The sequence below is a fragment of the Passer montanus genome, unplaced genomic scaffold, assembly GCF_014805655.1.
Source record: "Passer montanus isolate IOZ18808 unplaced genomic scaffold, ASM1480565v1 scaffold38, whole genome shotgun sequence".
Taxonomy (NCBI): Eukaryota; Metazoa; Chordata; class Aves; order Passeriformes; family Passeridae; genus Passer; species Passer montanus.
In genome coordinates, this window is record NW_024368596.1 from 2,907,001 (window position 1) to 2,924,819 (window position 17,819).

The 17,819-nt window shown below is 39.9% G+C and overlaps 1 protein-coding gene across 5 annotated transcripts in view; it reads left to right on the forward strand.

The window, feature by feature from the left end:
• Positions 1 to 17,819, forward strand: part of AFF2 (AF4/FMR2 family member 2) — a 359,269-nt gene that overhangs the window by 222,010 nt on the left and 119,440 nt on the right. For all 5 annotated transcript variants that reach the window (XM_039717485.1, XM_039717481.1, XM_039717484.1 and 2 more), the window contains exons 5-7: positions 4,876 to 4,962; positions 7,877 to 7,913; positions 8,166 to 8,217. In XM_039717485.1, the coding sequence (XP_039573419.1) occupies positions 4,876 to 4,962; positions 7,877 to 7,913; positions 8,166 to 8,217 (176 nt within the window). The remainder of the gene's footprint in view (positions 1 to 4,875; positions 4,963 to 7,876; positions 7,914 to 8,165; positions 8,218 to 17,819) is intronic.

Sequence of the window (17,819 nt, forward strand, 5' to 3'; positions counted from 1 at the left end):
TAAATCATTAATAGAGTCTTTAATAAATGGTAAATCATTTGGCTGCCTTTATTCCTATCTTTATTCAATCAAGGAAGTATGTTGCTTAGCACCAGCTGTAACATCAAGTTTGTAATAACCTTAGAACATCTATTCTTCACATATTATTTTTTTTCTGAATGCAACTTTAACATGCTGGGCCTCCAAAAAATTGGAGGAAGTTCAAAGCAACAGATTTAGGTAAGATTTAAAAGTACTAAGAGGGCCATTTCACAGAGAGAATACCACAGATAAGTCTGTTTAGCAGCAGTGGCCTCAGACTGAATTTATTGCTAGAGATGGGGGGGGGGGGGGGGGGCTGGTCCTCCTGCTCCACTGGCTGCCCTCTAATGATGTGGGCAAGTGTTGGTCCTGAGATTGCCTTTGTGGCCACAGAAGAAAAAAAAAATGGGATTGTTGCTTTGTTTTTCTACCTTTTTGTGCAGGTATCCACAAGAGAAGCAGTAAGGGTAGGGCTTGGCCAAACCAGTTGTGATATATCAAAACTACAGAACAAGAAAAAGAGCTGGGAAAGGTCTTAGAAATCTCATCATCTCCTACAGATCCCTGTCCCAGTGTAGGAATCAATTCTGCCTAAGCCATGCCTGACTGATGTGTGCTTATCTGTTCTTAGGCATGTTCTTCCACAGATGGAGTCCATGGAGCCCTCTGAGCAATCTGTTTCAGTGCTGCAGGATCCTTACCATTAAAGAGCTTTCTCTTACCTCTAACTGGAATTTTTCTGGCTGCAGTTGAAGTTCATATCCTCCATAAAGCTGGAGAACAGATTATTCTGTCCTTTAGGAACAGCTCTTTCTGTAATTAAAGGCTGTTCTCATGTCTCCCCTCAGTTCTCCCCAGGGAAGTAGCATGAGCCCTGTATCTTGGGAGACTTCAAATTAGATCAGGCTAAGCAGTTCAGAGCACACGAGGAAGGGAAGCTGCCTCAGTAGGAACGCAGAGTACACAATCCTGCTTCTTTTTTTCCATAATGGCCTCTCAGAGCCTGGCTCAGTGCTTTTATCTGTACTTAAAAACACAGTACACTTTCTTTTGAACAAGAAGGAAATGATGGAAAAATGAAATACAGAGACAGGAAATAAATCTTGAAGGCAGCTATTAATTTTAGGGACTGGTTTTGTAAAGCTATTTACCATCTGCCCCATATCCCCTGTACTCACTTCTCTCTCTCTCTGACTTCTTCCTTAAAAACTTGCAAGTTTAAATCCTTCCCCAGTCCTCTCCTTCCATTTAAATCATTATTTGGCCTTGTACCTTTGCATCCCTTGGAAGGTTTGCTTGGGGTATTTGTGTTTTGGGTGATTCATTAGATCGTCTGCATGTATCCTTCTTAGTTACTTACCTGAGGGCTTTTATAGCCAAAAAAACCAGACTTAGCTGAAGAGACGAGCATGTCTAGCTCTAATAAATAGAACACATGGAGTCAATTAAAACAATGTTTAAATAATTTTCAGAAAGGAGGATGCTTGATGTTACTACATCAGAGGACCACAGTGACTTTTAAGCCAAGAAACAGTGCAAGGTTTACTTTCTCATTTAGTCTCCAGGTCTATAAAAAAATGCATGCTTCTATAGCAGTCATCTACCCACTCCAACAGTTAACATGATTTTGGAATTATTTTAAGTCCAAACCATGTGAAAATAAATCCTAACTCAATTTTGTGGGATTACTTTGTTTCCATTAAATTCCTCTTTAAAGTGTTTCATATGCTTGCTTTTATTATTTTTACTTCCAGGAATTTCTAAAGACTTCCAAATTTGGATTGATTAAAGTGTTTTAACTTTTCCTGGAAAAAAAACGTGAATTTAATTCCCTATCTATTCTCCCAGGTATTTACAAACTAAGGTGGTTAGAGACACATCTTAATGGACACATACACAACACACACTATCTGCATGGCTCTTTATAGTCTTAACATATTAGAAGGTGAATGTATCAGATTTCACAAGCTAAACAAAATAGAGCTTAGCAAGTACTTAAAGATGAGGGACCTCCAGAAGAAATTGGGGCACAAGAAAGAATGGTGAAGTCATGTGGATGATTAAACAAATGACATCTTTTCTGCTGATGCTGCAGGGTAACCTGTGTGTGCTTAAGGAACGGAGCAGGAGCGAGCTAAGCACTCTCATCCCGCAGGGCGTGGGGTTGGGATTTTGACCCTTCACTGACAACAGTGCAGTGCCATTTCTGCATGTCCCTCTGTAGCTCAGCTCTGTGGGGCTGGAACATGCAGCTGCATGGTGGTCGGTGTGGGGTTGCTGCCCAGACATTTTGAAGTGACATTTTTCAGATGAGTGAACTCAAAACTTTCTTTACCACCACTCGAGGTTCTTTGGTTGACAGTGCTCTGGCACCTGTCTGTAGGTAGATGTAGGTATGGTTTTTTAGCTAATTATATACTTTCTCATTCCTTCCACACACAGTGTCTGTTTATATGTTTATATTATTTATATGAGCTTTAAATGTTTGTGTTACATATGTGGGATCCTATCTGGAATTTTCTGCCCAATCATTTTCATTGCAGTGAGAATTTAAGTGAAGTGCTTCCATGTAGCTAGGTTCTACCTTTGTAAGAGATTTTGGTGCACATGAGGTGACTCTGTAAACACAGAGATTGGATAGTCCTAACATCAGTGGAGGCAGAATATCTTACCTTGTAATTGAATATCTCAAATAATAGCAGGCTCCTTTTCCCACTGTTTTATATTCACGTGTCCCCTAATAGGGAGATGACTAGGTTTGCTTACACTTCAGCCTGCCAAGTAGGTAGGCAGTGGATACTACATGTGTTTTGACAGGCAATATTCTGAAATGTTGGCTGGCGTCACCTCCCCATGAATCTCAGGCTCTCTGTGCATTTTCTGTGTGGGCAGGAAGAGGCTGAGGTCAAGCCTATAACTGTAGTTCTAGAATATTCTTCATTTCTGCTTCACTCAAAATGCCTGGCTCTCTTTTAATTATGTGATACATTCTCTGTTTCATCATTTTGCTATAAAGGGATTTGCCACAAAGCAATGTCCATGGCATAGGCTTTGGCCAAGACATTCAGGATTTGGATTATATTATCTCACAGAAAAGTTCACGGGATGCTGAAATCTTTTTCTGCCTTCCCCTGTGCAGAGGCCAGACAATCAGTGCCATTTAATTGTGCTCTTCCTGTCCTGGCACTGAGCTGCCACAGCCTCACACACAGGAGGGATGTGCATTCAGCAATTTCTCCTTTCCTCCTCATTGCCACCATTTGGGCTTTGTCTACTGAAAACAGGCCCTGGGCTCCACAGCAAAGCCCAGAAGTTCTTTCAGGAGTGCAGCCTGGCCCATCTGCCCAAGGAATTCTGTATGTCTGCCTGTCCCACTGACTGAGGACCATGGTGCAGAGTTTTTCTTTCTCCTAACCCTCCTGTATGACACGTAATTTGGGAGGGACAGCTGTAGTTCTGAAACTTGCTGGCTCTGTCGTCAGTGAACTACAATTGGTATCAGCTGTAACCACTCAGGCCACGTGTTTAGCCAAAATGCACCCACCGCACTGCCCTTTTTACACCACCTATACTTTCTTAATCAGTAGCATTACGTTATGTTTTTATTTGTGGCTCATTGAGTGGTTGTCATGTTACCTACAGAAACTGGCCTGTTTATAAGCTTTGTTGTGGCTAGCCCTGGGTTTGACCAGTGTGTAATAGCAGTTGGGGAGTGTGGTTTACTGCAGTCAGGCCATTGCACATAAGATTTCTGAGATCTGATGCTCTTCTGCTCTTTGCCTCCTTGTCTCAAGAAAGAATTCTTTCTGATCTTTTTAGGCAAAGAAAAACGAGGAAGACAAAGATGCAACAGAATGCCAGAGACAACTATCATTGCCTCTCTGGATATTTATTAAATTAAAAACAAAGATAAGCAAGAAAGAAGCAGTGTCTCCCATAAAACCCACTCATTAGAAGGGCACTTACAAGCTCTGCCTATGCCAGCACTTGTGCAGTTCCTTGGTTTTAATGATTTTCCCCCTGCTCCAATGAGCACAAATCCCAGTGTGCTCCTGTCAGGCTTGCTGGGGCAGCAGCTCCCTGCACTGGGAAGGAGCAGGTGTGTGCTGCTCTTCTGCTGGTGCTTGGTAACCATGGGCACCGAGGTTGTGTCTTTAAAGATAATTGGGACATGAGTGCACAAATGATGAATAAACACACTGAAGTAGAGAATGGATGGTTTTTGCTTAGATGGTCTGATAGGCAGGTTTCACTGGATTCACCTGATTTCTCAGTCCCTCATTTTAAAGTGGAATCAACAGTGCTCTGAGGCTGTGACATTGTTTACCACAGTAAGAGCCTATGGCCAGTGCCACAAGAAGATGCTGTGGTGCTGGCCTTGCTCTCTGCTACACCAGGCGTTCACGCTGCAAGCCCATTCCAGATTTTTCTAGACTGCCTCTTGTTTCTTTTGCCACTCTTCAGTCTTGAATAGGGCTGCATCTTGCCACCATGCACTGCCCTACAGGGTTGCACCCAGTGCTGTACAGGAGGGCCCCCTTCCTGCCTGGGCTTTGCAGGTAAAACCCTGCTCTATTCATACAGCCTGGAGGCTGGCCATACAGGTGGAGCCAGTTGCCCTTTGATGAAGACATGGATGGTCACAATTTTTAAGAGTAAAACCTGTCCTCAGTCTCATTCTGAGAAATCCTGCCTGTGGGGTTTTTAGGTGCTCATCTGTGACCTAAGGGTGTGAGGTAGTGAGGTCGATTCCTTGAGCAGTTGCATCTCAAATGAGCAGATGGGACCATTTTTAGCTCTCTTTCTTCTCTATGTACATTAATTTGTTTTCTAAACTTTTTCTTTCTTCCCTAGGAGATGACCCATTCCTGGCCTCCTCCTCTCACTGCTATTCACACTCCGGGCAAGGCTGAGCAGACCAAGTTTTCTATCCCAAGCAAGGTACAAGTGGGCTATTACCAGTGACCTGATTAGCATTTTGATCTGTTGAGTGCTCTTTGCTGGAGAGTTTATTTTTCTAATTGGTCCCACTTAAAAAATTTTCTGATACTATTTTTAGTTGGAAATTCCCAATCAGACTGTTGCTACTAGTAGAACTGCTTGTTTAAAGCTGCAGAAGACCCAGTGGAAACAAAGTGAGCTTTTTATCTCTGATGTTATGGGAGGTTTTCTACATCAAGTAAAATTTTTTTTTGTTTTCTTCCATTATTATTTGTGCAATGAAAAGGTTTGAAATGGACATTTTTTCCCACTTACTGGTTGATTGCGTGGTGAGGTTTTGGCTGCATAGTCAAGTTATGGTGACTGAAAAGGTCCCTACATGTGAAGTGTATGATGGAATCTGTGTGTGTCACACCCCTGAGGGAGGCACAGAGTCCAGGCACACCTGCCTAGAGAGTGCCTCTAGTTCATATAATCCACACTGAATTGTTAAATTGTATGATCTGAAGATGCCCTTAGCCCACATTGCATTGTTGCCTTCTGGCTGTGATTCCAGTAGCACTGCTGGAGACCAGGCTGGTACCTGGGACAGGTTCTGCCACAGGTGTCTTGTGCTGGGACTTGAATCCTGAGCTGATGATGTTTGGGGAAGGAGAGAACTTCCCCAGGGTGGGAAATTTATACCTTTCTGTCCTGGAGCTTCATAAAAGTTTCTTTCCCGTGGCAGGATCTTGAAAAATAGCTTATTAAACTGGTACTGCTTAACATTTTAGTTCAAGCAATTATATCCTGATTCAGAAGGTGGAATATGATTTTGCTCTTGCTGATTTCCCCTGTCTGAAATACAGCCACCATACTTAGTCAGAAAGAGCTTAAACTAGCAATATCTGTGGCTTCTTACACAAAACCAAAGCCAGTGCCCAGAATGTCTTGTTTTAATGGAATGTGATTGTTACTGCCCTGGCATTGCCACTGTCACTGCAGTTTCCTGCTGCAATGTGAAGCATCTGCAGCATTAAAGATTATCTGGTTTCATCTAGCTCCCTGCCTTGGACAGTAGACCAGGTTGCTCAGAGCCACATCCAGCCTGGCCATGAACACTTGCAGTTTTTCTAGACAGGGCCTCACCACCCTCACAGTTATTTTCCCTAATATCTAATTTAAACCTACTCTCAGTCTGAAGCCATTTCCCCGTGTCCTGTCACTACATGTGCTTATAGAAAGCCCCTCTCCATCTTTCTTCTAGGCTCAAGCTCATTATGCTCTAACAAAAGCATAATCCTCATTGCAAATTGGGTAAAAGTCAGTTGAACCCTTTCAGGTGAACTGTGTGAATACAGGTTTTTACCTGCTGGAAGCTGGGTTTTTTAATTTATTTTTTTTTAATTTATATCATCTCTTAATTTAGTGTTCTGTTTCTGATGAGCCCTACAGAAACTGGTTTGAGTCCTGCAGACTGGTACTATCTCCACTGCTAACAGTAGAAGCATAGGTTCAGAGAAGCTGAAATTTTGGGTTTGCTTTTCTGTTTCTGTCAATTTGGCTTTGAACTTTTAAGATCCACATCAAAGTTAATTTCTGAGCACATTAAATGTTGATCCTAAAATTCTTGACCATATCACTTCAATACAAAATATAAATTAGATTTTTTTTTTTTGAGCTAGCATTGCAGGAAATAGGCAAGCACATAAAATGTTTTAATGTTTGCTAGTCTTACTTTAAAAATACAACAGAAGTGTCTCTTCAGAAGATCACTTTAAATCAATTATGGCTAGCCAAATTATGCATCTAGGACATAATATGCCTAGGTTGTGCAGCCATATAAACCAGAGACAGGCACTGTTAGAAGTTTTCAATTTAGCTGTTAAAATAAAGGTATTCTCATGAGAAACATACATTTAAAAAGTGAGATGAAAGAGGTGGAGCTTATCAAAACAATTTATCCCTTTGACATTCAAATTTAAAGTGCCATGTTTACTCTTAGGGCATTATTTACTTCACAAGGGACTGACTGACAGCACAATATAATATTAGGAACTAATAATGCCCTAAGAGGAAGTGCAGTGAGGGCTTTAATGACTTTAACATCCTACAGAACTAACACTTCCAGCAAAGTAGTGCCTGGCTGTAGGATGAGGTTGTAAATAACACCTTAATTTCAACTGATCAAACTCAGCTTGGAAGGAAAGCTGATGACAATCACTGTGGACTAGAGAGCCCAGAGAAAAACTAAGCCAGAAAACACTGTGATATTAAAGAAACAGCTTAGTTGTTGTGAACCAACAAGAATCCTGGCATTAGCATGATCAGTGTTGCAAGCCAGACTCTTTGCTGGTTTTAAGTTGTTGTACTTCCATTGATTTCATTGGATTTGGACCAGTTTCCATCAGGTGAAGATCTACTTCCCATGTCTTCATCAAATCCCGTGTGTCACAGTCCAAATAAAAACAGTGACTACCAATAAAAGATTACTGTATTTCCAGGCAGTGAGATCAAACAAAAGAAAGGCAATGGCACTGAATTTAATGCATAGCTGCATCCGTGCTGTGTTCTAAATTGTGTGTCCTGGGTGGCTCCCTCACATATCCATGGCCCAGCCTGGGGAAGGCTCGGGCTGCTGCGGGTGTAAATCTGTGTGGTGTCTCCATAAAGGGCGGTGTAGATTTACAGCAGCTGGGGACATACTCTTGCCTGAGCTCTGAAGAGTCCCTCAGTGGTGCTCTGTCTCCACAGTTAATGCTTTTTTTAAACTAATGTCACTGGGGCTGCCTTAACAATGCTGTGATCCCTTCCCTGTGCCATCTCCTTCCCTGTTGGTATAATGCCAGTGCCCTTAATCTAGCAAGCCAAGATACATCTTACCTTCTTCATCTTATTTAACTAATGCTGACATTTTGTGTGTTCTTCTTTGTAGGATTCCCAACATCTGACCTCAGGATACAATGTACAAAGTAGGTCTTTATCATCCTTGTCCTAACAGTCAGGGTTGGGTATTTTTTTTTTGTCTGCTTAACATTATTAAAACAAAGGCTACAAAATTAATTTCTGTGGTGCTAAAGCAGATCAGTTCCATTTTTTATTACATGTTATGCATTGTGGCATGTTGTGAAACCAAGTATAATTAGATGGGCTGACAGCTTTGGGTGCATTTTAATTCTACAGTAATCTTTTGACATTTGAAAATGTGTTTCCTTTGTTTGCAGAGTGGAGTGATCCAGCAGGGAAAGTTGCAACTAAGTCAGTGCCACAAAAGTCGTAAGTATTATTATTTCCAGCTTTAAATCTCATTTTAAATTTATCATAAAGCATGAGCTTATTTCTCCAAAGGTAACTAAAACCTAGCTCTGCTCATAATCTTGTCCTGGTGTTCAGGTGTTCTCTGTAGTCCTTAAAAATTAGCCATAAACCAGTTTTATGTTTCCAGTGCTTATTACTGTTTCTTCTTTTTAAGCATTAGCTAACAGAGGTATGTGTGAAAGATGAGTTTATTAAGCAGAAATAATGCTGATTTTAGTTCTACAGCTTGCCAAAATTAAATCACTTTTATGCTTCTCTCATCAGATACTAAGCCTCTTACAATAGAAAATGCAACCCAATGAACAGATGATGCAGGAATTTTTACATTCATACAGTGAGAGTAAAACACATCATACAAAATAATTCTGCTAGCTGGTGTTGAAAAGCTGGTCTTGAGTTTCATACACTTTGAAACAGCTGAAAATCACAGATGATCTATAAATATGACAGTTGAAAATTGTGAAAGAGCTCATTCTCCATTGTGTTAAACCATTTTTCTTTGGTGCTTCTCTGGTGTAAGGCTGCAGTAGTGTAGCAGTGAGTGGAGACCAAATTGGTTTTTATTTTCATCCCAGGTTCTCTAATTTGCAAACAGGAGCTAAATAACAACTTTGAACAGTAGGCTATTGTTTTATACTTATGAAATTGTATGGGTCTGATTTCATTTCAGAGCTGCTGGGTTTTTTAGTGTTAAGTGTTCTAAAGTACTGAATGCAGAACTGCACTAGCTTAACTGACAGTTGTGTAAATACAATATGTTCCTTTAAAATTACTTCAAAATTATTCTAGTGGTTGCCCTTAATCTACTAGAGAGACAATTTTAAAAATCGCTATAGGAGAAGAAAAATCAATGTGGAGATATCTAGGCAAGTTTTTAAAATGAATTTAAATATACTGATTCTCAGTGCACGTTTGTGTACACAAAAGGGCTTTTGGAGTTCAATGATGTGTCTGTGACTGTGTGAGAGGTACAGCACCAGTGCAGATGTGGGTGCTGAATCCTTTGATGTACTCAGCAGGATCTGAAGGTCCAGTTCTTTACTCATAAACTCAAGTCATGGAAGTGCTCATTCAAATGCAATTGGTTGAGTAAACCTTTACAAAACTGTGGCTGAGCAAATGATCAAATTTTAAAATTAAATCTTTTTTTTCAGATTAAATGAGAATTGGATAGGAATGCTAATGATGTTTAGATTAATTTGCATAAATAGCATTTATTTATTTATTTATTAAACTTAGTAACAAATTAAATTTTGCCCTTTGCTCTTTGGCTTCCATTAATGACTTGGTTTTTTGTGAAGACTCTATCCAACCGTACCCACAGTTCTTGGTGACAGGATGGGTGCATTCATGTTTCAGAACATTGAAGTGATCTAAATCTAACATCAAGCACATTCCATAATAAATAAAAAAAAAAAGGAAAAAATATTATTGCATCTTAAAATTATTTTTCTCTAAAAGCAAATGTATTTGGATTCCACTGTGAAAAATATTTTAGTGAGTGTACCATAAAATACAATATTTCAATAGTTTGTAACCAACAGTAATAGACTTGTCAATCATGGTTTATAGTTATAAGCCGAATTTCAAAAGAACAGTGCTTCAGAGCTCAGTGGTATATAGTGCATTTAATGGGACCAAAGCTCTCTATAGGAAGCCTGATATAAAACCCGAAGACACTGAGTACATTTTATGAACCAGTTGTTCTCTGTTCTGCTGCTTGATCTAAAGTTCCAGTACTATCAATCAGATTTCTGCTGCAATGAACTGCCTTCTTACGGTAGGTGATAGATTTTACACATGAGAGATCAGAGCTGCAATAAAGCTACTTTTATTTTTAGCTTCCAAATGAAGATCAGCTAACCCATTACTATCACTTTTTCTCTTTTACTGCAGAAAAATTGTTAAGGCAGCTTCTAAGAATTTCCACAGGGCTTTGGGAGGTTAGAAGGCAGTCCACTGTGAGGCTTGGTATTACGAGGCCAATGTGTTTCTTTAGATCTGTGTGTGCAGTTACCACCACCTTCATGGGGAATTGCAGCACTTGAGCACATAATGAAATTAAAGCAGGAGTGGGACAGAAAGACGTAATGGTATCAAGTAGAGCTGGATAGTGCAGTCCAAACAAACCCTGAGAGGTAGGCAGCTCCTGCAGTCATTGTGTATTTTAATGATAGAGTGTTTATCAGATTGCAGTTGTATAAAGGAAGATTTAGTCTCTCTAACACTGGTGGGTTTTGGGGCTATTGCAGTGTACGAGTGAAATGACAGTCCAGCTTATCCCCAGTAACATCTGTTGCTATGCTCTCAGCCACACAGTATGGTCTCACTGACTTCAAAACTCCATCCCCCACCAATTACATATTTTGTCAATAGGATCTATCATCCATATTTCAGTTTGATCAAATCTGGCTGAATTTGACTCTGTTCATCTGGATGCTTTGTTAGACTCTGTTTAACCTGGATCTAGCTGTTACCCAACTTTTTAAAGTTCATGTGCAATTTAAGTGAAACTTAAATTATCTTTTCCATTTACATTGGTCCTAGTGACAGTCCCGTAGATTCCATTGGCTTTGTTAGAGACCCAGAGTTGGCAATAATGTGCTTGCATTCACCACATTGCTGAGTTCTACCATGACTACTTGAGGGGTGAATGCAGAACAGAGATGCTTTACCTTCATGATGCTGCATCCTGCTCCAGCAGCCAAGCTGTCTGTATGTCATTGCAGGGTTCAGGTGCAGGGACATTGGCATCATAGAGGATCAGGCCAAAGGGATGTAAGATTTTTGCAAGATAACCTCTCAGGTGCACACTTCTGGGGGAAAAATGAGTGCAAGGTGGATTAATTTGCCAATGTGTTGCTATTATAGAGGGATGCAAGATGCATGGCTTCTTGTCCAAGTAGAGCTGTCTGAAATGCAAATGTCATCCTTTTTATAATGTTTCAGTATACTTTGGTACATCCATATGCCGAATAAACCAAATCCCCAGTGCAGTGGGTAAAATATAAGCTAGAATAGTTAGATTTTTTCTAAATTCTGCACCTGTGCACATGAGAACGTGGACTTATAACTAACCTCAGCTCTTAAGTTGCACTCAAAAATCTTGAAAATGAAATTTTGAACACTGATGTGCATGCATATGTGAGTAATGTGGTGAATTTTTACAGCTGAAATCAGGCTATGTAAAACTGCAGCACTTGGTTTCCCTTTTTGTAATTTCAAACTCACTGTAAATCTCCGCTGGGCATTGTGTGGTCAGTTTTCAGCCAGTCTGCTCTGATTAGTTTATTATGAAGCAGAGTAAGCAGGAGCAGATAAGGTGCAACCAATTGCACTGCAAAGGATTTTCTGTCAGCTTCCATGAATTTGAGGGGATGGACTCGGCTCATGACTTGGGTTTCTGTTATATAATTGCCATTGCAAGTATGTCATCCTCAAACATCCAGTCCTTTTGTTCTGTTTTGGTTGTTAGCATTTGGCCTTTGTCCAGTTGGAAACTACCCAGAACCTTTTTAATCAAGCACATCCTGTGTTTTGAAATCATACTGCAGAGTGGTCTTGGGTAGTTTCCATAAAAGCCTAGCTAAAAAGAAGAATGTAATCATAATGGTATTCTTCCCCTGTCATAAAATTACTTCCTATGCTTACTGTATTAATTCAGTATTAAAAGGCCCTTCTCATGGGCTCAGTGAACTACCGGAAACCATTAAAAACCTAGAGCAGCAAATTTTTATAGATCAGACAAAACCAACTTGTTTTATCTTTATGGAGTTTTTGTTATCCATCATAGTTAATGATACACAACCTGTGTGTGGAAGCAGAGAGCAGCTAAATACAGGGAGCTTAAAACTAAAGCAAGCAGCTGAAAATCTTTTTGTGATATTTCAGCAAGGATTTTCCTAAGTGTGTTCAGCATGGCCTTCAGTTGGGCCAGGATTTCACTGCACAGTTCCAAAAAAATTCAAATAAATACCAGTACTTTCCTAATCCCAAATATTATCATAATACTTGATGGAAGGGTGTTTGAAAATGGAAATGTGCTTCTCGACATCTAAATACTTTTCATAAGTATCTAATGGCTTTTTGGAAGATCTCCTCTGTGTCAGGGACAGCCACCTGGGAACACAGAAAACAAAATTTGGCAGCATGTGCAAGCTATGAATTAAAGGTAATTCACAGTTTGAAATGAATCAGCATGAGGTCCTTATGGAGAGTAATCAGACATCAAGAGGATTTTACACCAAGTACTGGTTATTGGGACAACAAGTAATGTTGTTACTCAGAACTATTCAGAACATTCAAATCAAGAAGCACTGATGAATTCTTTACCTGGAAAGAAATCAGTTTAAAAAAAAAAAAAAAAAAAAAAAAAAAAAAAACAATTTAAAAAAAAAAAAAAAAGAACAACCACAGGAAAAAAAAAAATTCATTCCATGTTCATGCTTAATTTCCAAAAAATGTACCAGGAACCAAAATGTAAAATTCATCTCCAGCTGGCATAGGAAGCAGGTTTCTATTTATGTATCAACTCTCTATCAGTGTTGCAGTCACAATGCAGCCCAGGTGTAATACACAGGAGATGCTGAAATGTTCCTATTACTAATTACAGTTTTTAGCTGACTATAACAAAGCGTGAGAGCACCAGTTGAGCCCTCAGTGGTGACAGCCAGCTTTTTGTCACAGCCTACCTTCACATGGCCAGCCTGAATCACTGCACTAAGTGCTGCCTGTTTGTTAGAGGTAGGAAGTTCCAAAGATATTCCCTCTGGGTAAACTGGGAAAGTCATGACTACAAGGGGCTCGCACTGCCGTGTACAAATTATGATAAGTGAAACAACAGTGGCATGTAATTGGAACTCCATTAATCTTTAGAGAGCTCCAGTGCACTATATTAAAGGGACAATTACAGATGAAAATAGAAGGGTCTCTTTTGGAAATGTCACTCATGTTTCATATTTACTGTTTTGTTTTGTAAGCTAGAAATTCTCTTTGAATCCTTTCGCCTTGTAAATTCTTGGGTTTGAAGCAATGATAGTCAGTCCAGACTGTTGCTTTGTTCCTCACTGCTGCAGGCTTTGCCTTTTGAGCAAAGTATGCAGTAATTTGGAATAAAATAGACAAGTGTTTCCCATGGACAGTTGCCTATAGAAGCAAACTTGCAAAATATTTCAGCTGATGTGAAATACGTGAAAATCCAGTGTCATAATTAAAAGCCCTTCATCTTTGAAGATAAGCCCATAATTCAAAATAATTTCTAAATTAGGCTTTTAATTTGTTTTCATTATTCAGCTGGCTCACATACAGTTTAACCTCCCTGTCAAAATAAAGTTATTTCCTAATACATTCTTTTCCATGATCTCTTTCTCCTGACATGTTTATAAATCAGTTTAAAAAATTGTGGGAACGGAAGTAAATTAATTCTGTGATATTTTGCTGATCAATTTTTAATAATTTTTCTTGCCTATCAGAGGCTTACTCCCTTTAAGGCTGCCTGAAACAAACTAACCAACTGCGTTCCTGATTGTGACTCAAGTGAGCACTGAACCATTTGAATTTCCTCTGATACTGTATAACCCCCCCATTAAAAATTCAACATTTATTTGCCCTAACTAACGAGTAGCAGTTGAAATACTTTGTTCTCAAGCAGGATGCACTCCTGTGTCAGTGCCAAGTGCATGCAGTCACTGAACTGCGACCACTGAAATGTCAGCATTAATAGAGAGAGGTAAACGACACACAGTAACATGTTTGGATTCCTGATGTATTTCCCTGTCTGCTACATATCATTTCCCATTTTGGAAAGTGGTTAGACTGCAAATCTGCCACAGGTTTCCCAGTATTTAAAGAGCTTTTTCACAAGCAGCAGCATATGTTGTGCCTTTATGGCTTAAGGCCAGTCTCAAACTGACCTCCCAATTTACATTTCTGTGGGATGGAGTCACTTCCGAACTTCAGTGCAACATCAAACATTCATTTTGAAAAACAAATGGACTCAGTAAATCTGAAAATGTAAATCAGGGTAGAGCAGAGGAAGCCACCACTCAGTACCTCTCCTACCCATTTGTTTTGTGACCTACACATTTGCTGATAAAAGACATACAAATGAACTCCTTGCTTGGCTTTCTGGCTCCCACAATTTGGACCTCACCATGTTCCCTTTGTCTTAACTCTGACCTATCAGTAAATTTCTGGTTCAGAGCCAAGCCATTTTTCTCTCTGTCTTTTTTCTTCCTGATGCCCTTTGCTCCAGTCCCTTTCATTCTTCTGTCATGGCTTAGACTTTAGTAGCCCAAGACTACTGAGAAAATTGTAGTCCCAGCCTGAAAAAATTGTCACCCAGATTCATCTGCACCATGCTGCAAAATAGTCATAATCGGAAATGGGTGATAAGTTTGAGAGAATAATGGATTTTTGCCAGGAAGTTTGTCATTCATAATACCAGAGTGGTCTTGAAACTCCCAATTTGTGTCCTGAATACCCTAGGTAAGACTAACAGCCACTTTTCCTAATATTCCAACTTAATCCTTTGCATCTTTCCTCTCAATCCCTCTGACAACCCCAATCATCCACCACATTTTTCTCAGCTTCACAGTCTCTATCCAGAGGAACTTCTATTGCTACCATTATCCTTTGGGCAGAGGGCTCAGCAGGGCTCCAAAGCCTATCAATTTTCTGGCCAGAAGGCTTATTTTTTATGAAGTGAAGTTCTCACAACACCCCACGGGGCAAGGCCATGCTCAGTGCATTATGCTCTGTCTTGGATAGCCTTTGGAGCCACAGATTCAGAATAGTTGTACCTTACAAATACATCCTCCCAAATGATAAAAAAGGAAAATATTCTCCAGTGCTGGGCTAATTACTGCTTTAAATTCCCAGAGGAAGAGCTGCTTCGCTCATTTGTGTCCATACATCTCAGAAAATTTGTTTTGAGACTTTCCTAATGCTGCAAATGCAGCTTTCTAAGAAAATGTAGCCCAGGAGGAGGAGGGAGATGTCTGTAACCTTACTTCAGTAGGTACAAACCAATTGTTTAATTAATATCCATCTTGTGGAAACATAGGAGGAAGTGATTTAGCTTTAACAAAATTGTCCCTTACTGGAAAGTCTTGTTTATTCAAAATGCTTCACAAAAGGTTTTGAAAGAAAGATGTTGATTCATCTAGCTCATATTGTCAGGTAAGATGTAAGGGCAGCTGTCAGGCTCATCTGAGTCTGCAGAAGCAGTAAATGTCTGCAGTAATGAGGGGATTGCTTTCTCAGCTATTTACCTGTTAGACTCTACCAAGTATTTGCTTTTTGGGTGTCCCTGCTTACTTAAATGCCCACAACTGTGTTTAAGGACATAGACAGGCTTTTTTGCAGCAAGAGGAATGCGAATCAATGCTGCCCATATTTGATTTAGCATGAATTTCAATAGTTCCAGACAAATTCGGAAGCCTATACAAATCATAGAGCTCCAAGTCTGGCTGTGTGCTAGACTGGAATTTTTTGTTAGGTCAGACCTTTATCTCAGCTTCTTTTTGTGGCTCCTTATGGGGAGATTGAAGAGGAACTGAAACTGGTGACCTGTCTTGACCTTTAGTACTGGATTAAAATTCCAACTTGCTGCCATGGCAACGGGCCTTGAAAATTAGATCCTGACAGAAGCAGGGAGAAACTTAAAACTGCAACTGCTGCACCGAACTGAAGAAAGGTTGCTTACAAATGTCAGTGACAGGCTTAATTGAAATAATCTGCCTTTCCCTATACCAAAAGAAAGGAAAAAAAAATAAAAAAAGGAAGGGAGAACTGAAAGGCAAAAACCAAAACAAGCAAAACCCCCAAAAATATTGTGACTTGATTTTTTTTTTTAGGCAAAAATCTATTGCAATTCAGAGCTCATGCTGGTGAATCCAGCAGGCTGTGACATTTGAGGTGACAGCAAGAGAACCTGCATGGTGAGAAGGGAGCCAGACATGCACTTGCAAAGGTCTGAACCCCCAGGCCAGACTGGCAGCAGGAACCAGACAGTGGCCAGTGTTAAATCACAGGCTAACTTTCTATTTTCTACTCCTTTAACCTGACACGAGGGATCAAAAGAGACATCACAGTGTCTCCTCTGACTCCAAGGATCCATGCAATTATCTGTTCTGTAGATGGAAAGGGATAAACATAAGCTAGATAGTGCTATTTCAGATCAAGTGTGATAAAAGTTACTCATTTTCCAATCTAATCAATGCAACAGTCAGAGGGAGATAATAGTGCAAGTCCTTCACTGCTAAGGGAGGTTAAGTTGTTTTTTTCCCCATGGAGATCAAAATGCAGCAGTAGCCTGAAGGGAGAAGATGCTGAGGGTCACCTAAAGGATTTCCTGCTCTTTTTCCCTTTATCCGGGAATACCCCTCATCCCAAAATCAAATAATCTTGCAGATCAGTTTGCAGCACAATCTCATGTAAACCTGTGGCTTTCCTCACTCTCCCTGGGGCCCTGAGGATGCTCTGAGTGCCCTGCTCACCTTCCCCATGTCACAAAGGACCAGCCCAGGCCCCCATCACACAGGGGAATGCTGCATCCTTGCAGGCCTGTCTTTCTAGAGTCCTGGTAGAGATTGCTGGCTTCTTGACAAACAAACAACAACAACAACAACAAAAAACCACAAACACACACACACAAAAAACCCCAAAAACAAAACAAAACAAAAAACCCAAATAAAAACCACCAAAAACCATAAAAATGTAGATTTTACATAACAGAAAAAGAATGTTTCTTAATGGACAAATGGAGTTGAGTTGCATTAGCTGTTCTGTAGAGTTAGATAACTGCTGCAGAATCAGACTAGGATGTAGGTATCATATAGAGCTAGGTGAAAATTTAACAGCTATGGGTAAAATTGTGGAAGAGATTGTTTTGCCAAAGCTTAGTGTCCAAATCCCAAGATCATGCTTGGAGTCTAAGTGCAAGTAGAAGGCATGGCAAAATACTACCTTTAGTTTTCTTAAGACTGTGCTGCCCAAGTACTGGATTTGTTATGTATTGGTGTAATTTAGAATTATAGGGTCAGAGGAAATGTTGTGGATGTTTACAAACACAAAATATTGCTTAGTGGGGTTTGTATTGTTCATTGCATGGTTTAGAGAAATGTTTGTCACTAATAGTGTCCATTATCAAGGCAGATAAGCATTAATCAAGTGCAGGTTGCATTGAAATAATGCATTATATTATTTTAACAAATAATGCAATATTGTCTTAAAAAAAACCAACAATTTCTGGAGTAGACTTGATACACAGTAAAAAGCAAGTGGGTAGCTGAGCAGTTTTCTAACATAGGAAAATAAAAGCCATTTAACATTTCTCAGGCTCTGAGTTATGTGCTTCAGACAGTTAAAAATAGCGGCCATTATTTGAAATTTGAAGTGTCAAATTAATTCCTAGAGTAGGTTAGTTACTTCAGAGGACTTGCTGTCAGAGATGAATTTGGCCCATCCAGCTCTACACTTGCCACAGTTACCATTTCCTGCAAAACACCACTAATTCTGCCTTAATTACTGTCAGACTGGACTATGGAGCCCTGGAGTAT